The sequence below is a fragment of the Zerene cesonia genome, chromosome 27 (assembly GCF_012273895.1).
Source record: "Zerene cesonia ecotype Mississippi chromosome 27, Zerene_cesonia_1.1, whole genome shotgun sequence".
Classification (NCBI taxonomy): Eukaryota; Metazoa; Arthropoda; class Insecta; order Lepidoptera; family Pieridae; genus Zerene; species Zerene cesonia.
In genome coordinates this window covers 6,310,733-6,333,518 of record NC_052128.1, presented here as the reverse complement: position 1 = coordinate 6,333,518, position 22,786 = coordinate 6,310,733, and the positions used below count along the sequence as shown (strand labels likewise).

The following is a 22,786-nucleotide window of genomic DNA, read 5'->3' as shown; positions in this document are numbered from 1 at the left end:
GCAGAAGTGAACACTTTTGCCGGGAGCAAGACTTAGCGCTTTGCGGGCGGTGCTTTAGTTAGTTCTAATAGAGATATATGTAGTATCGGCTGTGCACCCGTGCGAAGCCGGGGCGGGTCGCTAGTCCTTATTTAAAAGTGGAATCATGAAACTTACGAATTGACGAATTGTAACACCAAAAAGCAATATGAGTTGTGTTCATTTTCTCATCTCTCTCTTCTATTCAAGGTTAAATTGAAACGATGACAATTGTTAAAATAATCATCTTTATTAAATTTCATTGATACAAAAATGTACCTAATGGTAAACTTAGTCAAGGAACAAATACATAAAACAGTAAAAACATTATACATAATAGTACTATTTAAAACCTAGGTTAAAAATCATTTTTTGTTATTTGTGCTTATAAAATAATTGCTAATTATTAAGATTGAAAATTCAAATTGGTCGACAAACATGTTTGATTATTATCTACATTTAAAACCATGCTATTTAACATCATCATATGTGTGTAAAATCCAAAAATGTACATAATTCTCTCATATATCATCTCATAAGCATCTTTTCATTTTAGGGTGATTCATGCCATTTCGTTATTTAAATCCGGTTGATCTGTAACTTCTGCCGCGAGGTCCGCAAACTTTGCGACGTAGTCCACACTCGACTCCGCCATTAAGGATTGCAGCTGGGAATCCACCTGGGGACATATTTATTTAATTTAGAAATATATACATTCATATAGAATGATTTTTTAAATACATTCCAGTGCATATAGTCTTCACACTGGCATTAGTTAACAGGACAGGGCCAGAGGAAGCAGGTAGTCAATTTTAATATGTAGTGTGGATTCAACAGAATATTGCCGAAGCGTTAATGAACAACAATTTCTTCCTAACTTATTTCTTCACAATAGTGTGTTATAAATAAACCTAATTTCACAGAACTAAAAAACAAGTTTCTCTCATGAAATTATTGTACTACCACCGATCCTTGATAAGTACACAAAATTTAAAATAAATTGGAAAGTGGGTAAAAATCGAGTCCTTCATACGACCCTCCAGCCCCCGGGGCCCACGCACCGTGAGCTCAGGGTGCGGCCGACCTTCCAGCTGGTTGAGGAAGCTGCTCAGCGAGAAGTCCTGCACGGAGCCCTCGAGCCAACCCTCCGCGTCGCGCAGCAGCCGGGATGGTGACAGCGACATGGAGTCGGATGGGAGAAACCCTGGAATGCATTGACAGTTGGATAAGAAATTCAGAGAACCGTTAAAATTACAATTGCGACTAATTTAAATAAATATTATCTTAATTATGTAATTAATGAATTTATTAGTCTTTGAAATATATATCAAATGTATATAAAATATTGAGCAAGATATTGTAATAAAGCATCTGTGGAATTTGGATGACTGGAAAATCGGGCAATACTGATGCGATACGATTTAAGTGATTCATAGATTACAAGTTTTTGCCCGCGGCTTCGCAAGCGGTAAATCCGGAATCATTTTTGTTATTATACATGTAAACCTTTTTTTTTTAATCATTCCATATATTAAAAAAATACCACAAATCTTCCGTAGTTTTAAAGACCTAAACATATATACATACTTGGGAACATTTGCGGGATGCGACTTTGCTTTATATTATATTATCCCAACGAAGATTTAATCGGGATAGAAAAGTATCTCATCACTCAAGTTGGCTCATAGCCTGTCTGTAAACCAAATTTCATCAAAATCCGTTAAGTAGTTTCAGCGTGATTGACGGACAAACATCCAAACAAACAAACTTTCACATTTACAATATTAGTGTGATAACATTAGTGTGATTATTTTATTTAAATTCAACCTAATTAAATATACGAATTTTACTTCACCACGAAAACACCCTTATCCCGAAGGTTCCCTAACAACTCATTGTTTTCTATAACGAATGAGCCTATCTTCGAAACGACTATATTAAAAAAAAAGATATATTCTATACAGAAAAGCTCTTTAACTTTAACTGTTCTCCTTCTAGCATCGTTTTTGAATCATAATACATACAAAACAATTCCCGAACAGCGAACAGTTGACAATACAAATCAATATTAACTACTCAGCTCACCAGTGATATCAGTGGGTTCAGATTTCCCCACTTGGCCGGGTTCCGAGTTCGACTCCTGTTTTAACTTCAACGTGTCCGCGCTCTGACTGCTCGGCTCACTCTTTATATTTAACTCTAACTCGCCTTCTGGAGTCGCTTCATCTGAATAAAAAAAACATAAACAAAAAATAATGCACAAATATAGAAAAGGAAAAAAATTGTCATAAAACCCACTACCAATGTGTGATAAAGAACATAATAGTATTATAATCACCATTGTCATCATCATCATCAGGCTGGTTGATGGGGATGCGGCGGTCTCCGTCGTGGAAGAAGAATTGGCCGTTCGACTCGCTCAGCACGTAGTATGCAGACAAACTGGAATATAATACAAATTTTAATTGCATTCCGTTGGCCTAATATGCTAAATACGCTTGAATTCATTTAATTTTTCTTTAATTAAATTCTTGGGGGCCTGGTGCCCCGTAACACAAGTATTTCATACTTACCTCGGGCACCAGTCTCTCACAAATGTTTAGTATTAAGCAATAAGTATAACAATAAGTATACACATTTGTGATGAGAGAATAAATGAATTATTATTATTATTTTTAGTTTTATAGCATTGAAATGCTTTATAAATGAGAAATTTTGAAAGAATAGAAAAAATTTGATCACGAGGCAGGATTCGAACCTGCGTTTCTTAATCATCTCAATAGATGGCGTGGGGTGCCCCTTAGGCACATGAAACCGAAAGAGTAGAAGAAATTCGATTACTGTGGCAGGATCACGGGTGGCCGAGAGGCTAGGCGTTGCTACGGTTAGGCAAGAAACGCAGGTTCGAATCCTGCCTCGTGATCAAATTTTTTCTATTCTTTCAAAATTTCTCACGCTTGAATTCAGTTCGTTGTTGTTTTTTTTTGTATTTAGTAATTACATCTAATATATAAAATTCTCGTGTCACAGTTTTCGTTGCCAAACTCCTCCGAAACGGCTTGACTGATTCCTCTGAAATTTGGTAAGCATATTGGGTAGGTCTGAGAATCGGCCAACATCTATTTTTTATCCCGATATTCCTACGGGATACGGACTTACGCGGGTGAAACCGCGGGGCGCAGCTAGTATATATCTATATATATAAAATTCTCGTGTCACAGTTTTCGTTGCCATACTCCTCCGAAACGGCTTGACCGATTCCTCTGAAATTTGGTAAGCATATTGGGTAGGTCTGAGAATCGGCTAACATCTATTTTTCATACCACTAAACGATAAGAGTAAGGCAGAACAGCGTTTGCCGGGTGCAGCTAGTAGTTAATAAAATTTAAATATACCGTAAAAAAAATGAGGGAATAAATAAGTAAGTAAAGAAAAATATAATTAAAATACATGAAAACCTTTTTAATGACTCATTCAAACGCTTGTCTTCGGTTTCATAAACTATTTTAAACGACTCACTGAAATGCTTGTGACGTCAGTAGAAATCACAACAAATGTATGGTAACTCACTCAGCGGTGGAGGTGGGGGGCGGGCGGGGCAGCAGGCGCGCGCCCCCCGGCCCCGCCCCCGCCCCCGTCCCCGCCCCCGTCCCCGTCCCCGCGCCCGCGCCCGAGCTCGGCACCAGCTTCACCGGGATCAAATCTGGAGTTTTTCAACAGATTAGACTCAAACTCAAATATTTTTTTAATTAGAATTTTCCTACCACTTTTGAATCGTTATAACACAGTTTTAATATTTACCACCGATTCGGAAAGTAGTTTCTATTAATAATTATAAATAATCTCAATTTAACATTTCAATTCTACATAATATGCAATATAGAAATATTGCGATCAATTTGAACTTAACTGTAAGGTGACCTATGGTTTTTATGTCATAGCGAACAACTGAGTTGATGGTTCACCTGATGGTAAGCGATCACCCCCGCCCATGAACATTTGCCCCCCGCAACGGCCAGCTGTTTCCCTCTTTTTACACAATTCACGGACGGAGGATGTGAAAACAGTAAATCTATGAGTTATTTATTTCTTTCTTCATACAATATCAATTTTTTTTATTTTATTGTGTATATTATTAGAGCTTTACTGAATCTATAGTTTCAAATTCTTCCATTCTTTTTAAAACTTAATTAAATACAACAAAATGAGCGACAATTGAGTTCAATCCGTTCAATAAAAAAAAATCCAACATTTAAAAAAACATTTTTATATAAATGTATTTGATACAAACTACTTGGCGGGGGCAGTTTGGGCAGGAGGGGCAGGAGCCGCTGCACCACGACTCGACTAGCCCTCTCCAAGCGAGGCCGACCTCGCTTTTTCAACCGGGGCAAGTCGTCGAGATTCACTTGCCCCCGGGATAGACACTGCAATATATACGTTTCACGTGATTTATATAAAAAAATGGAAACATAAAATACAGGTAAATTAGAAAAAAAATAATAGATTAACGTAAATCATTTATAAATTAAAAGGGTTAAAAAAATACTATTTTACATACTTATAGAATTACAATTCAATAAATGTACAAATTATTCCTTAATAAACTAAATTTATATCTACAATAATATTATAAAGAGGAAACTTTTGTACATTAGCATGTTTGTAATGTTTTCACGCGAAAACTGCTGGACCGCTGTCAGATATTCTTTCACCATTAGAAAGCTGCAACTTCACTGAGTGACACAGGCTACACATGTAGCACGAGCGAAGCCGGGGCGAACAGCTAGTTTTGAATAAATCAGTGAGATAAATGAAGCAGCACTCACATCGTGGTTAGGCCTCGGCGCGATGGGCGTGGGATGCCTGAACACTGAGCCCTCGTTGAGTTTGGTCCCAAACTGTGGGATCTGCGTGGGATACGCCTGTGGTTTCTATAATGGGAAAAAATATAACATGGCAAAAATTTTAAAATACTTATGTTCAGTTTTATAGTATTGAAATCCTACCTAACCTACTATATATCCTATCCGACTAATCCTACAAATATTATAAATGCGAAAGTTTGTAATGATGTGTATGTGTTTGTTGCTCTTTCACGCAAAAACTACTGAGCCGATTGCAATGAAATGTGGTGAAACTGCGAAAAATAGGGTGAAACCGCGGGACGCAGCTAGTGCTTTAAAAGAGGTAATTTTAAACAATAGAAAAGTCGAGAGGCTAGTTGGTGCTATAGTTTGACATAATAAGTTCTAAACCCGCTTCGTGATACAAAATTCTGTTCTTCTATTTGACTGTACTCGATTTTTCAAAATTGTATAACTAACATATTATTAAAACACAAATTAGTTATTTTTAGATCATTAACAAAAATTAAAGGTTATCAACTCAATAGATTAACATCGGATTAAAAACTAATAATTAAAAAAAAATACCTGTTTCTTGGGGCAGATATGTCCGCAGCTGCATTTGGACACCGTGGCGTTGGTGACCGCGCCCACGTGGCTGTTGCCCGCGAGGGCCAGCAGGCGTTTCAACCTGATCACGAGATAATATAGTTTTAAATACATAGTTTTTTTATGTATTCTTACATAATACGATTCAATCAAAAAAGATATGTAGCTATATACGTATATAATTTTTATTTGTTCATTTATTTAATCTCCTTTCGCTTTCTTCAAAGAATAATTAATAGGAAATTTAAAATAAAACAGACACCACTTATTTAGCAATGTCTTAAATTAACATTTTTATTTTAAAAAGACAGGCCGCACTTTAATTTCTATTCCAACAAGCAAAAACCACATAATAAGGCATAAATGTCCCGCACATAGAAATCAACCAAAGACCACTAATATTACTTTCGCTTACTACACTACTATAAAATAAAAAAAAATACAAAAATTTAGAATGCACCGCAGACATACCCGGGGCGAGGGGTAAGTATAGCATCAAACAATACACAATACTATATCGGTACTTGACCTATCGCTGAGTTGCGCGAAGCCGTCCGGCGGCGGATGTGTGGGCGGCCGATTGATCAGCTTACTGACCAACTTCAGCGCGCCCGTCTTGTGCTCGGGGGATGCTGGCGCTTCTCCTGCTATATACGAAATGTAACATTATTACATACATACATGGACGCTTGTCCCGGCTCCGCCTGGATATCAAGATTCCTGAATTATTTTCACTAAAAATACGCACATGATATTTATCAATTCTTTAAGTTAAATAAACTTCGTTATGTATATACAAATAATTACAAAAGTCTCTGAGGTCAAGTCACTTGCACCAAAATTAATCTCCACAAATATTAAAACTGCATCACAAAATCCTAACCTATAGACAATTCTATACTCACGTTTCCTCTCATCGCCGGACATGCCATCGTTACTGTCTTGACTGAAAGTGTTCTTCGGCGAAAATATATCCGTATCGCTTCTCTCTCTCTCTTCCTCGACCGAACTATCGCCCTTCTCCGGTGTCTTGTTACCCTTCTCCCTCTTATCGAGCAGTCTGTCCTTGTCCAGCTTGTCGCTTTCCGAGCTCTTGAGCGATCTGATTGGCTGCGGCAAAGGGGGCGTGGCCTCCGCCCACCAATAATCCAGCTCGAGTTTAGAACGTGAACCGAACTAGAAAAAATATTGAATAATGTTATTTTCGAATTAGTTTACAATATAGTCAATATAGAGGGATGGCAGTCATACGTTCGTTAAGGTGCCAATGTATTAAATAGTTTTCGTTATTAAAACTATTTAATACTTTGGCACCCGAAATTTATGTCCCTTTAAATATGACATGACATTAAAATATGTAAAAAAATCCTTTCTATCTTTAATCGCTAAGCGTAACGTTAAACAACAGATTTAATATTATGAAATAAATGTTATTTTACCATGAGATACAGGTCCCCGATGGTGAGATCCGCCGCATCATGCTCCGCCCAGCCGGCTCGTATTTGCTTCAGCGCAGCCTCAACGTCTATCACTGGTTTCACGTCTTCTTCTGACTGAAATTTCAGATTACATATCTATCTATACTAGTTAATGCATGCAGCTAGGATCTATCATAATTTAAGTAATATAAACTATCTTATCTTTTAAGTTGAATCAAACTGCACATGGTGTACAAATTTGGTTAAAATCGGTTGAGTAGTTTAGACATTGCGGACAAAGTGCCACATCATTTATATATATTTATATGTTATATATATATATATATATATATATAAAGCTGATGAGTTTCTTCGTGCTTATCTCAGGAAGTACTGTTCAAAAATGCTATATAACAAACCTTGTGTTCCTCCACCTTGGCATCTTCACTCTTGGCCTCATCATTGGAATCTTTCTCCAGAACCAGAGTGTAAACGCTGCCGCCACGTTTCTTGGGGCGAATTCGAAACTTTACCTGAAATATTGGCAGAGGTTGCAAATCAACAATTTGAGGAAAACAATGAACCAATAACGACTTTAATTTAACAATGAACCAGTTTTCAAGTATTTTTCTGAAATGTGAATAAAACATAACTGTGCACCATATTGGACACAGTTTAATGACATTATAATAACTAACAATTATCTCATGTGATTGTTCACTAAAAGGAATTTCAGCATGACTGTTTTGAGTAAAAATTCATTGGATTTAATTTCACAATACATACAAATTCCAAAATTAGATTTAACAATAAATTTACATTACCTTTAAATTTTTAAACTTGCTGTCTTTGTCTGTCTTGCCGTCACTTTCATTATCTGTATCGCTCTTGTTATATTTCTCTTCGTCTTCCATTTCCGAAAAGCTATCCTTTTCTCTTTCAGACATAACGTTATCTCTCTCTGATGCAGCGTTATCTCTTTCTGATATAATGTTATCTCTTTCTGGATCTCTTTCACCATCTTCCTCTGCGGTTTCCTCAGATTTTAAATCCTTTTCGTCTTCAGTACTCGGTTTTTCTTCGTCGTCATGTATGTTTTTAAAATGCGCCATCAATTCTATTCCGTCTATCGCGGTCTCGTCAATGTTGATCAGTTTATTTGATTCAGGGTCATCTAGTTTTGTTTTTTTATCATCTTTGTCCTTTTCGGATGTGCTGTCTTTTCTTTGCCGTTTGGGTGTCCTTATTTTTACTGAATAAAAAGTACATCGAAATATATGACTCATGTAGCAAGAAATATATTTTATCATATTAAATAAAATTAAAAATTTAACTGAAAGCATTATTAGCAGTTTTTCAGGCAGGGTTCATTTTGTAGTTACTAAAATAATTTATTTTTGTCATTTTCGTCAACGCGGGTGCAACCGCAGGTGAAAGTTAGTATTGAAATATACGAACTTTATCCCATCCATTCAATAATACTCACCGCTATCCTTATCCCGATGCAGTGACCCCATCCTCTCCAGATATGAAGAGAAGCAGATCTTCTGGCTGGAGAGCTGTTCGCTCGGACTCAGAACCGGCAAGTGGATCTCTGCACCAGGCCGGGGACCCAGGTGGAGGACCAGTTTCGTTGGCTTTGTCCTTTCTAGGAATAGTAATAGAACTGACTTAGATATGCGAAAATATAGAGACAGTGATAAACAAATAGGTAACAATGTATTGAAGCAAACAAATACAGAGACAAAGGGTTATCTACTATATCTTACTATATAAAAATAAGTCGGGTTTTCCTTCCTGACTCTATAACTCCAGAACGCACGAACCGATTTCCACGGTTTTGCATTCGTTGGAAAGGTCTTGGGCGTCGTGAGGTTTATAGCAAAGAAAATTCCGGAAAAATTTCAACAGAAAAGCGGGAAAAACGAAGCCATCTGGTGGCGAAACGGAGTTCGCCGAGTTTGCTAGTCTTCTACTATATAAAAATAAGTCGGGTTTTCCTTCCTGACGCTATAACTCCAAAACGCACGAACCGATTTCCACTGTCTTGCATTCGTTGGAAAGGTCTCGGCCTACGTGAGGTTTATAGCAAAGAAAATTCAGGGAAAATTTCAACAGAAAAACGGGAAATTCATTTTTCACATACAGCCATCTGGTAGCGAAACGAAGTTCGCCAAGTTTGCTAGTATATAATAAAAAAATGATGTTTTATTCGTAAGTATTTTAAATGTCGAATTTCTTTCTCAGATCTGTTCTAGCAACAGAACTACGAGTTTTAAATGGGAATGTTGAAAAAAAATGGATTATAACTATTATATTAAACACCTTGTGTTATAATCCTGTCTGTCTCCAAGTTGAGATGCGATTCAAGCTCATCCCCCTTGCTCCCGTGCATCTCAAATTCTTCAGGGTTCAGAGCTTCTTTGTCTATTCCGTTCTGTGTAACATGCTTTTTGTAGTTCGACTGTCATTGAGTTAAGTTAATGAATAATATTGGGAAACATATATATATACATATATATATATAAAGAGTAAAAGTTTTTGTCTAAGGTAGGAACTGTAGTTGTATCTAAAATTAATATTAGACATTTTTTTTAAATTAAGAATGTCATGATGGAGTTGGAATCCCAGAAAGTGGCATTGTAAATTTTATGTATATGTATATAGCCCAAATTTCACCACTACATAAAATTAAATAGTAAAAAAAAATATTTTTTCTAATAAAGTGGTTTCATATGAGAAAGAAGATTGTAGTGTGTGCATGTTAACTCGAACTTACTGACCACAACATCCCTTTTCTTAATATCATTGTATTTCATATTATGTTTGTTACTACCAACATAACTTTCGATATATATTTATTAATATTAATATATCTATCACATATTTATTATATAGTACATAAATAAATAAACAAAAACGTGTCAATTTTCAAAAATATTTATTATCAATGTCCAAAAGGATACGCTCTTCCACCGTTTCTCGAGCGCGCGTATAAACGCAGCGAGGCGCGTGCGCAGCGGCAGCGCGACCGCCGCTCGCGGGTTGTGCGCGGCCGCCTGCACGCGCGCCCACGCGCACGTGTTGCGCGCGCGCAGCACCACCTGCGCGCGGGAGCACACGCGCGTGCCGCATGCGCGTTCTGATGTGTGCCATAGGTACCGTTTAATTGATTATTTAATAATAAATAATAATATATATAATAATCATACTATAATATTGAAAATGTGAAGGTTTGTTTCTTTGAATGTTTGTCCGTCAATTACGCTGAAACTACTGTACGGATTTTAATGAAATTTGGTACACAGACAGGGTATTAGCTGACTTGGGTGATAGGATAATTTTTATTCCGATTAAATGCTTCCATGGAAATCTTTAAAAAAGGAATCTTGATACCCGGGCACAGCCGAGACGAGCATCTAGTAATAAATAATAATCATAATATATATCTTATACCTTTAAACGAGCAATTCTTATATAATATATATAATTGGAATCTCGGAATCGGCTCCAACGATTTTCATGAAATTTTGTATATAGGGGGTTTCGGAGGCGATAAATCGACTAGCTAGGATTTTTTTTTAGAAAATGTCATATTTGTGTTTTATTCGTGTTTTTTTATTCCTGACATCTATTGGTGAATAATAAAACTATTTTGCTTCGTAGATAGCTGGACAACTGAAATAACATATAGGCACTTTTTATACTGATATTCCTACGGGATACGGACTTACGCGGTTTCAACCGCGGGTCACAGCTAGTGTATATAATAGTAATAATAATATTTTATTTATTTTCCTCAAAACTTACAACTTCGGTTACAACAAATATAATTAAAGAAGAAAGGAGACGACTGGTGTCTGCGATAGGCAGTAGCCTTGAGCATTGATTTGTACGTATGTTTCAACTAGATCATTCGATTTTAAGCGCATAATTTTCCCAAAAGAAGCGCCTACCACATTTATACATTGCATATACAATTTACACTAGAAAATTAATAATACAAAGAATAATTACAGACATTTCTACAATCACTTATTTATTGCTACTGTCTCAATGTGAATTTGAAAATGATGTCATAAAAAACAGATTTATGCAGAATCCAGCAGCGGAAGCAAACGATCTTATACATATGCTTTCCTGTAAGTCAAAAGCGGTATAATCTATTCTAATATTATAAAGATGAAATATTTCTATGTAATTATATTGATAACTAGCTGCGCCCCGCGGTTTCACCCGCGTAAGTCTGTATCCCGAAGGAATATGGGGATAAAAAGTTGCGTATTTGTTATTCCAATTGACCAGCTGTCTACGTACCAAATTTAATTGCAATCGTTTTAGTAGTTTTTGCGTGAAAGAGTAACAAACACACACACACACCCTTACAAACCTTCGCATTTATAATATTAGTAGGATAGGATACTTCAACACAAAAATTACATCTCCCCTCCCTTACATCCGAAACTTCTGACACGGAAAAATCCAGCTATCCGTAATTTATTTATTTATTTATCTTTGGGAAACAAACAATACAATTATTCTTATAGATTATAGACATATACCATACACATATCAGCAAAGTTTCCACTAAAAAATTAAATACTTTAAATATAAAGACATATTCAGTCACATACGGAATATAAAGGATACAAAAAAAAACATAGAAATCACATGCCTTATTAACCTTACGAATGTTATAATTGCGAAAGTCTATTTATGCTATGGAGCAATTTTATTGATATGATATAGCATCTGGAGATAAGAGGCTACAGAATACTTTTTACACCGTTGACACATCTTTTTCCCAAATTTAATTTTTAGTTTTATAGCATTGAAATGCTTTATAAATGAGAAATTTTGAAAGTATAGAAAAAATTTGATCACGAGGCAGGATTCGAACCTGCGTATCTTGCCTAACCGTAGCAACGCCTAGCCTCTCGGCCACCCGTGATCCTGCCACAGTAATCGAAAATTTTCGATCTTTTTCCCATTTCAGTTACATATAACGACTTCGCGGGCGAAGCCGCAGAGGGAAGTTTAGTTATTGAGAGTTTTTTTAACCTTACTTAACCTAACGTTGTGTTTAGGAGCTTCCACGGTTGGGATCGTGATCAATTGCTTTCTGTTTTTTTTTTTAATATTGATTGCTTTGAAACTAAAAATTAAACATTAGTCATTAATTTTTCTATTATGATCCTAACGGTTGTAACACACACATTTAACTTGATCTTGTCCGCACGGATGTTATTTTAAAATCATTGGAGGGTTTAATATTTTATAATAATATAATGTTGACCTTCATATTTTAATTCAAGTAAAGCAAATATTATGTAAATTAGGCGGCTTTTTATATTTTAGCACGTTTATTAATAAATACGTTGTTTTTGTTTTTTAAATACCCGTTTGACAAGTTATGGGTACGTTCAACTTATTTCTAGTTAATATTGCAAATAATGTATGAAATTATAGTTCAAAAAGTGCTATGTACACTTTATAGTCTTGCTTATGTAAGTAGCGAATCTGGTCCTAAATATTATAGCTGTTATCGGTGTATTCACTTTACTTCCCAAAAGCAATAAGTTTTAAAGGCATAAGCTATCATCTCGATATCTTTTTATAAAATATACAATATGGTATATAATCTGATAAATGTTTCTTTCCTTTCTTGTTTTCATTATCTTCGTTTGTTAATCTTCCTCATTTATATGTGTCGAATAAAGTATATTGCATTGTATGGTAAAAAAGATAATCAAAATAAATTCAACCTTATTCGGACGAGTTAGACCGACTTACAAAAGCACAATAACTCCATCAACGGACGCACCTTCTGTAAGGACATTTATTGTGGCAGATAAATCTAATACATAAAATTCTCGTGTCACAGTTTTCGTTGCCATACTCCTCCGAAACGGCTTGACCGATTTTGATGAAATTTTTTGTGCATATCGGGTAGGTCTGAGAATCGGCCAACATCTATTTTTCATACACCTAAATGATAAGATATATATAGATAGTGTTTTTATAAACAATAAGCCAACAGATGTGCAAGTTTTCCACATACAATCAGATACAAGATGCAACGTTAATTGGGAAAATCTCGTGACAATTAATTACTATAATTGAAACGGATAAAAAGTTGATAAACTACAATTTCATTGTAGTCATGCAATCTATTTTTACCCATTTGAGGTTTTTATAAATTAATATTGTTATAGACAAATGAGGGTATATTGCGCTAAAGAATTATTCTACTAATGTTATAAACGTGAAAGTTTGTAAGTTTGTAAGTTTGTCTTTCACGTAAAAACTACTGAATGGGTTTTAACGATATTTTGCAAAACCAATCATTGAAATACTATGATGAGTGTCTAAATGCTACATCTGCGGAATTGCTTAAGTACACGATGTAGCTAATGGCTTAAGTATAGCTAGCATATTAATATCCATCATTGCACCTGTAATTAAGTCTATTAAAGACAAGCGGCCCATTAACCGTTGCATTGTCGCAATTACATATATTTTCATACAATACAACGGTGATGGCAATTTAATTGTTTAATGCGTATATCAAATTCCACATCCGCTGTTGCATCAGGTCGCCCTATAGTGCTTAATTCAGCAAACAATAACTCCAAATGGTTGTTGCGATGTTTTGTTCGTAACAATCGTTCAAAAAGCCGACGACCGAAAATGGCATCTATATTTCAACCGGCCATCGACCAAAACTTGTTTTTTACCGACTTAAAAAAAGGAAGATGTTATCAATTCGACTGTATTTTTTGTGTTTGTTACTTCATAACATTTCACTGGGTAAACCGAATTTTTCGAAAATAATATTTACATTTAAATATTGTAAAAAAGCAGACTTCTATGGTATGTTAACCCCCCTCCCCCCACTCACCGGTGATCTGGTTGAGGCGGCGCAGCGCGCGGCACATGGGCGTGCGCACGCGCATGGTGCGGCCGCGCGCGCGCACCGCCATGCTGCCGCCGCGCACCATCTCGCCGAGCCGCGCGCACGTCTTCTCGCTGACGGACGCGAGCTTGCGGCGCAGTTCGCCGTAGTTGATGAGCGCGTACAACTCCTGCGCAACTTTCTTCACGTCTGTGCGCACGGGGATTTGGGAATTTAATGAATTTAATGTTATTTTTTTCTAATAATTATGGCATTGTGTATAGAGTTATGTTTATTGTGTTATTTTGTTCATAACAACTGCTCAAGAAGCCAATGACCGAAAATGAAAACGCCTTTTCGGGCGGCTGTCAACTAAATCTTGTTTTCAACCGACTTAATAAAAGGAGCAATCAATTATGGGATTGTGTATGGAGTTAATATGTAGGTTTTTCGTCATGTATCATTGGGTACCAATTATGGTTTAATATTGTAATTAATGCATAACGTCTAATTTTTTTCAATCAAACAAACTACCCTCATTTTCATAAGATCAAATACAACTTGTTGATTATATGATCTCTTGATACAAATGTTATTGGAAACTTTAAACCTATATACCCTTGCAAACATTACCGTCCAATCACAGTCGGGCAAAAAATTTACAATAATTTGTAATCTTTAACGTAATTGCCACTACAGGTCAATTATTAAAAAACACATCAAATACAAACTTGTCATAAGCATGAAACAAAGTATTTAATTGCACTTATTAATAAGTCATAAAAACCATAAATACCTTTGAATATTTAAACTGTATTAGAGAATATTGCAAAACAAATTATCATAGATATTTTTATTTGATAATCACCTTTTATGTACGCAATATTGTATCAATAATATTAACAATGTAGGTCTCTACATTGTTAATATATAATGAGTTTTTTTCATCAATCATTCATTGTATAGATATAGTAATTTAGAATTAATTTTATTCATATACCTTAGATTATCTACGAAAATATAATCAATATTTAATAATGTTAAAATACAATATTCATTATAATTGAAACATCCGACTATTACATATATCAAATAGCAAAGCTTTAAAACGAAGCATCCTTACATATTTATATATGTATCTATAAAATGAAATAATATCTCTAAAACTAAAACCGAAAAAAACGACTCCAAAACTCCTATTCTCTTAAAATCTAACAATACCCTATAGACACCTAACTAGACACCAAACTATAGCCTTAACAAAAAGCGCTTACTTTCATCAAACTGCACATGCTTCGACAGCTTGTGCCAGGTCCTGTAATAAAAATGGCTGACTTGCGTCTTCGTCTTCAAGATCCCATCGGGCATGCCCTTCTTCTTCATTTTCCCGCAAATATACGCAGTGATAGCGTCGAAGTCCTTCCCGTATTCGTTCAGAGCCTCGAAGAATAGGTTCTTCTCATCAGCGGACCAGAGCGCTTTCGGCATACGCTGCTTCACCGTTGGAAATTTCAGGGGATCCTTGTCGTCTATTTTGTTTGGCGTTTCGCATTCTATTATTTCTGTGAACAATTTAGTTTTACCTGTAGTTAGATTGAGAAGAATTATTGGGTTATGTCGTTCTTTATGATACAGTCCATTATTCACAAGTCTTCTGGTCATTTCCAACAGAAGTGCCAAATAAACTGAGAAAATATTCAAATATGTCTCTGGAAATCTCGAATTCGTGTTTGGAATCCCATTGTTTCAAATAAGCTTTTTGTCATTATTGCACAAATCTAATAAAATTGTATATTTCTTTGCAATATTGTTTAAATAATAATACTAAATATAAATAACAATAGTAGTAACTTATCTTTTCAAATTACTATTATTGTTATTGGTATATTTCCCTACTACAAAAAAAAAAAAAAAAAAATATAAGCCCAAGTAGATATATTAAAGTACTATATCAAGTGACCGTTCATAACATATAAATCATATCTAATTATAAATGAAGGGAATTATTTAATTGGGATTAACAGAAGCAAAAACATTCACATTTCATTGAACTTGTTTTTACAGCATTCAATGAAGACAGAGACGATCTTAGTCAAGCTACGTATTAACTACACAGGTGTTCCGCCGATGGTGTACTACTCTCAACGGAACTTTTTTTAAAACGCTAATTATAATAAATGGACTCATTAAATGCCAGACATTTGTTTTCTATTAAGTGAATTCTGAAAACAATCAATATTCATATAAACCATCCACTCTTGCTACCCGCAGGTACACTTACGTTTACGCAATATATTTTATACGTCGTTTCGTTGTTTAAGTATTTTTTCTGTAATCAGCGTTTTTTTTTTTTTATACTTAATAGGCAGACGTTTGAACGCTATCCCGTCTGATGTTAAGCAGAGATGCGATTTATGTATGGGTACGCCTGCCTAGGAGAAGCCTATTCACTCTGGACTTTTGAAGCGTTTGAAGAGAAATAATAAGTATATAACTATAAGTACCATTAACCGTGGCACAACATTGGCGGGACAGCCTGTAAATTGCTAAATTATTCAATTATCAAATGCAATAAACACCTCTCTTATCGGCTGGTGACTCCAACCTTAACTTCTTGATCACCCTGGCGCTCGTGCGCTGCTGCTGCTCCGTGGTTAGCGAGCCCAGTAGCTCCGTGCGCTCGTCTTCCGGCGGCCCGCCGGGGGACATGGTGGGGTCCCTTGCGGGTACCTGGAATATGTACTAGAATATCTGGGATCATTTGTAGACCTTAATATGCTGAGAGCTCGTCCATTGATCACGTGAGGCAAAAAGTCTTTAATTTCTAAATGAACAATACTCTCGAAAGTAAGATACAAAAAAAATGTCTTTTATTTTCCAGATTTAAATAACATTTATTTTAAGTCTTTAAAAAACGTGAATTATATTTCTAAGGATTATATTTTTTGATAACATTTTTAATACTAACAAAAAACAAACGAATTAGTAACGAATGATCTTTTTTCATATATAAATATCATTAATGAAATTTTTTCAAAAACCCAATTGGTTTAGTAAAAGACATTAAAAAAAATCCAGTTAGCAAGAAATTGACAAATTCACATTCCGACTTATTTTTAAGAGTAATGGCCGGTAAAGATAAAAAAATAGCCATGTATTTTAACAATAGAATTTTTATGATCGATAAAAATTTAAACTATAAATTATTTTTCTTTTTTTTTTAAACAGAAACCAGTTTAAGATGAGGCTTTACTTTGCCCATATATCATGTGATTTTAGCTATTTCATTAATACGTCATGCGTGAATTCATTTTAATTTCGTGTTGCTATAATATTTAAAGCATATATCAGAATTATACTTTATAAATGTAAATTATCCCTACTAATATAATTTTTATTTATGATCGAGAAAAATTTAAACTATAAATTATTATTATTTTTTTTAAACGGAAACCAGTTTAAGATGAGGCTTTACTCTGCCTATATATCATGCTATTTTAACTATTTAATTAATACGTCATGCGTGAATTCATTTTAATTTCGTGTCGCTATAATATTTAAAGCATATATAAGAATTACGATTAATAAATGTAAATTATATATAATAAAGATTAAAGATTATTGATCTTATAATCATAATTATATTCAACATAATTTGCCCTTAGTGTTGTACCTTAGTATGAGTACTAATCAATTCATTTACGTTCGTGTGATTTAAATCTAAAACTTAAACTTTCATTTCATTCGGCCTTCGGTATAAAATGTATTATAATAACAACTATTCGGTAGTATTAATGCTACCGGATAGTCCGGATACCGGATATCCGTTTCATCTCTAATATTTACCCCTCCTATTATTTATTTACACCTCCAAAATTACACTCTCTCAGCATTTTCCTACATCACAGGTTGTCTGGTAGAGATCACTTGTTAGTGATAAGACCGCCTCTTGTACAATAATCCTATTGTTGCTGTGTTTCTTTTGTATTATTTTTCTTGGTGTACAATAAAGAGTTTATTATTATTATTATTATTATATACCTTACAGGCTAACATACCTACAACGTATTATCTAATATAGATATTAATATATTTTAGAAGTATAACACACATTTAAGTCCGTTACAACGCGTTTTCGCTAGTTAGAACTAGTTGTAACTAAACCATCAACAGCCGGTGAGTGCCCGAATCGACTAAAGAGCACTCCCCACTCAAAGAAATACCAGTGTTTGACAAAAAAAAACCTCAATAAATTAATTCTAGTTGTTAACGTGTTTTACTTACTTAGAGCTAGTTGTAACAAAGACGTTTAGTTTCTAGTTCTAACTAGGGAAAACGCGTTGTGATGAAAAACGGGTTTTATCAGTAACATCCCTACTATAATTTTATAAATGCGAAAGAAACTCTATCTGTCTATCTGTTACGCTTTAACCACTGAACCGACTTTGACAAAATTTGGTATGAAGATAGAACTGAATTTGGGAAAGGACATAGGATTTTTATCGCGAAAAAAGGGTAGAAAGGGTTGAAATAGGGCATGAAAGTTAGTTATTATCAAACCGATTTTGATGAAACTTGATATGAAGATGGAGCTAAACGTGGGAAAGAACAAACCATACTTTTTAATGCGAAGAAAATACTCCTTACCATGTCGCGCGGTATAAGCGAATTCTACGCGGGCGAAGCCGCGGGCGAAAAGCTAGTAATATATAAACCTAGTGGAAAACTACCTCTTTTTACGTCCTCCTGATCATCTGGGAGTAGTATTTTCTTAAATATATCACGCAATTTGTCACGGTCTTTAATGGAGAATATATTATGATAATTATGCGTACTTCCTACTTGTAAATGACTATAACGATCCGGATATTGGCGGAGTATCTCTCAACATAATTTCGTATAGTTTTTAAGAAATCGCTCCATTCTTTTACTTTTCTAATCGTTTGCAATTGGTAAGGTAAAAAACGTACACATTTAATCTGTTAAATGAGTTACTAGTAAGAGAAATAATAATATTTATTCTATAACTAGCTTAAAAAACAGGCAACAAAAAAGAAAAGAAAAATAATATATATAAAAAAAAAACAAACAAAAAAAAGGTAGGTCTTTTTATGTATGATATGTATTTGTATATAATTATATGTATGTTATTTCAATTGATCTATACAAATTTCCCTTTCAACGGTCGCACAAAAAACCCCACAATATCCTTACATATTCATATTGAAAATAATACAGCGATAACAGGAAAGTAGCAGAGATCTTTGTATATCAATTAATAATGGCATAATTACTTATAGTTTGACATATGAATGAAGATTTATTTATCTATTAACTAGCTGCGCCCCGCGGTTTCACCCGCGTAAGTCCGTATCCCGTAGGAATATCGGGATAAAAAATAGATGTTGGCCGATTCTCAGACCTACCCAATATGTTTACCAAATTTCAGAGGAATCGGTCAAGCCGTTTCGGAGGAGTATGGCAACGAAAACTGTGACACGAGAATTTTATATATATAGATAGTCTTGAAACTCACTATAAATAAACCGTATACTGTAACAATTCATTCCTATTAAATACTACAAATTCTTTTATGTAAATATGCTAATATGTTTTAATATTGTTTCTTTCTATTATATTACAAACTCGCTTCATGAGAACCAGTGTTGGTTATATAAACTTTTTATTCAAAGCAGATGATACTAGTATGAATTAATTTAATAAATAAAGAAAGGATAAAGCATTTCATAACACGTAGTGTTGTATTGTATTGTACATTGATCCAGCTATAAAAGTCGTCAGTTAGTTCTATATAGGATTATGTATCTAGTTGTTATTAACGATAAGAGTTAAAATTGTATAAATCTTTATATTAAAATTATATACATTTTTTAATAATGTTGGTATGTTATCAAAACATTTTTAATATAAGTTTTTACTGACATGTTATATATTATTTTCTGAATCCTTAATATATCACAACGGTTTCTAAATCACACTAATATTATAAATGTGAAAGTTTGTTTGGATTTTTGTCGTCAATCACGCTGAAACTACTGAACGGATTTTCATGAAATTTGCTATACAGACAGGGTATGAGCTAACTTGGACGATAGGATACATTTTAACCCGATTAAATGCCCCTTGGGATAAAATAATCCTTCCTCAATAAATATATTAAGCTAATCACCTCGAACTGTAATGTCACAAAAAAAATTCGCACCCGACGCGACCGTTTCACAGTGAGGCGCGAACGGACAGACGCGGAAATATAATAATCTATATACAGTATAGCAATATATATGAGGGCGTTAGTAAACAAACAATAGTAGCAGATGAAATCGCGATTCGGAAACTTTGCTCTGCGACGTTTCGTTATTTAAAATTTAAATACAGATAAAAAAAGTATTCGTATTTTTTTTTTTTTTTAGTTTTAACAATTTAAGTATTTATTTAAAAAAAACTCTTTTATTTATAAAACATTTAATCAAAAATGGATGTGCGAATCATTGCTGTGCTATTTGTGATGTCGTTCAGTGCATCGTGCAGCGCGCAACTTCCGAAGGAAGCTTATGCGACAATGGTGAGTTCATAAAAATCATGTAGAGTTAATAATTGAATACCATGAATCGCTGAGCCCAAATTTATTGAGTTCTCTTCATTACATAGATATTTCGAAGAGCAGAACAAACGTTATTTATATTAATAAATATTTACAAGGCACCTAAAAAATGTCACGATTCAAAGCACAATATTTAAAGACCCGAAATAATATTTGAAAATCATAGGATAACATGTTTTTTTAATGATCTTAGATCATATCTCTTATCCTATCCAATATAAAATATTTGCAATATTATAAATGCGAAAGTTTGTAAGGATGTCTGTATGTTTGTTACTCTTTCTTTTTATTCCCATATCCCAATATACCTACGGGATACGGACTTGCGCGAGTGCTAGTGCTAGTGAATAACTAGCTGCGCCCCGCGGTTGTAAGCACTAGCTCATGTAGCTATTCATCTAGCTCATGTCTCATTCTGACGTATAAACTACATTAATATAAAGTTTCATCAAAATCCATTCAGCAGTTTTCATGTGATATTTCACGTAACAAACATCCAACCATCCACACTTACAAACTTTCGCGTTAATCACTACATCGTATAAAAAGTCACTTCCCGCATCTGTCCATGTGTGTATGTATATAGGCTTGGATCTTTAAAACTACACGACGGATTTTGATAGTTTTTTTATATATAAATAGAGTTATTCAAGAGGAAGGTTTATAGGTACAATAACATCTATTTACTTCTTCGGGAACATAAACACGAATTATCAAAAAACCAAACGGCTAGAAAGATTTTGATGAAATTTTTTGTGTCTTCCAGTATATTCGAGAATGCTTCAGATTACTTTATTATTTTTAGAAATTAAAAACTTTTTAACGGATTTTAAACGCGATTTATTCATTATATTATTGTGGTCACGGGGAGACCACGCTCGCTGTAAAGTGTTCGAAACGTCGGGTTAATAATATAATGAATAAATCGCGTTTAAAATCCGTTAAAAAGTTTTTAATTTCTAAATGTATAATACTCGCGTGAAATCAAACACAAGAAAATACTACTTTTTTTATTTTTTTTTTTTATTTTTCTTTTTTATTACCGTTTCGAACAGACAAAGCCGCGGGCAGAATCTAGTAAAATTATATAAGCCATAAAAACTTGTATTAACAATGACACTCGGATCGTGAGATCGACCCGCACTATTCTGATTTTAATGACACCGCTATAATTATTTTACTTTGTATTACATACCTGATTGGTCTTATAAAAATCGGTCAAGTGCGAGTCGGACTCACGACACCAAGGGTTCCGTTACAAATAAAGCTAATGATCGACTTCAAAAATAATGGTCACCCATCCAATTTATGACTTTGATTAATTAACCTAGATTTTTTTTTTGTATCATTTGTTGTTATGGGTATGTGTCATTGTCACGGTTTATGAGATAATGGGATAGACGGATAAGCAGACAGACAGACAAACAGACAGACGGAAGAATGAGAAGAAAGAAGAAAGTTTTTTCACTGTTGATATGTACTATAAAGAATAAATAAATAAAATAAGAAATGATATAACGACTAACAACGAAGTCTTAGTGATAGGGTTCCATTTTATATGGCGAGTACGGAACCCTAAAAATGAACTAATCACACCTAACTTAATAATTTATTATTAAGTGCAGCCAGGAGATTGACTGTAAGAATTATGCAAAACTTGCATCCAAAGTACGCACGAGTAAAATCAAATTCAATGCTAAGTAACATTAAACTTTTGTATGTTTGTCCGTCTTAACACTTCTATATACCTTATGGCCTATTGGATGAATAAACAGATTTAAAGAGATTTACAGAGAGACATATTTGAGAAGAATATAGGCAAATATGTGTGACTACTACTACTATACTATTAAATTTTTAGTTTTATAGCATTGAAATGCATTATCCTGCAAATATTATAAATGCGAAAGTTTGTAAGGATGTGTGTGTGTTTGTTGCTTTTTCACGCAAAAACTACTGAACCGATTGCAATGAAATTTCGTACGTAGACAGCTGGACAACTGGAATAACATATAAGCAACTTTTTATCCCGATATTCCTACGGGATACGGACTTCCGCGGGTGAAACTGCGCGAAAGGCGCAGCTAGTAAAATATATATTTATTTCTAACCGTCGTTTCTAAAAACGTAGGAGGTCGTCAATTCGACTGTATTTTATGGATTTGCTACTCGATACCTCCAGTGGATTTAAACTGATTGACGTGATTATATATTGTGTTCGACTGGGAATTGTCATTAAGTACACTATAAGAGTCTGTACTGGTACTCCCCCCCACGGACGTGACCTCTTTTGTGGAAAAGAATTATTATCCATAGATAATAAAAGTTTCTTTATGGTATACGGTAGGTATTTGACATTTCAACAGCAGGAATAAAC

General features: G+C 34.4%; 1 protein-coding gene across 3 annotated transcripts in view; it reads right to left on the bottom strand.

Annotated features, from left to right (window-relative positions):
- Window positions 1-257: 257 nt before the first annotated feature.
- LOC119837419 (protein cramped) overlaps window positions 258-22,786 on the bottom strand; it is a 33,090-nt gene continuing 10,561 nt past the window's right edge. For 2 of the 3 annotated variants that reach the window (XM_038362993.1, XM_038362994.1), the window contains exons 4-22: window positions 16,367-16,529; window positions 15,062-15,349; window positions 13,794-13,997; window positions 9,859-10,034; window positions 9,218-9,356; window positions 8,379-8,540; window positions 7,717-8,144; window positions 7,312-7,425; window positions 6,914-7,027; window positions 6,380-6,650; window positions 6,004-6,121; window positions 5,454-5,556; window positions 4,848-4,952; window positions 4,310-4,445; window positions 3,589-3,721; window positions 2,357-2,460; window positions 2,104-2,244; window positions 1,080-1,222; window positions 258-697 (exon numbers count right to left, since the gene is read on the bottom strand). In XM_038362993.1, the coding sequence (XP_038218921.1) occupies window positions 581-697; window positions 1,080-1,222; window positions 2,104-2,244; window positions 2,357-2,460; window positions 3,589-3,721; window positions 4,310-4,445; window positions 4,848-4,952; window positions 5,454-5,556; window positions 6,004-6,121; window positions 6,380-6,650; window positions 6,914-7,027; window positions 7,312-7,425; window positions 7,717-8,144; window positions 8,379-8,540; window positions 9,218-9,356; window positions 9,859-10,034; window positions 13,794-13,997; window positions 15,062-15,349; window positions 16,367-16,529 (3,159 nt within the window). In that variant the 3' untranslated portion in view covers window positions 258-580. The remainder of the gene's footprint in view (window positions 698-1,079; window positions 1,223-2,103; window positions 2,245-2,356; window positions 2,461-3,588; window positions 3,722-4,309; window positions 4,446-4,847; window positions 4,953-5,453; window positions 5,557-6,003; window positions 6,122-6,379; window positions 6,651-6,913; window positions 7,028-7,311; window positions 7,426-7,716; window positions 8,145-8,378; window positions 8,541-9,217; window positions 9,357-9,858; window positions 10,035-13,793; window positions 13,998-15,061; window positions 15,350-16,366; window positions 16,530-22,786) is intronic. The other variant, XM_038362995.1, reaches the window with a different exon arrangement.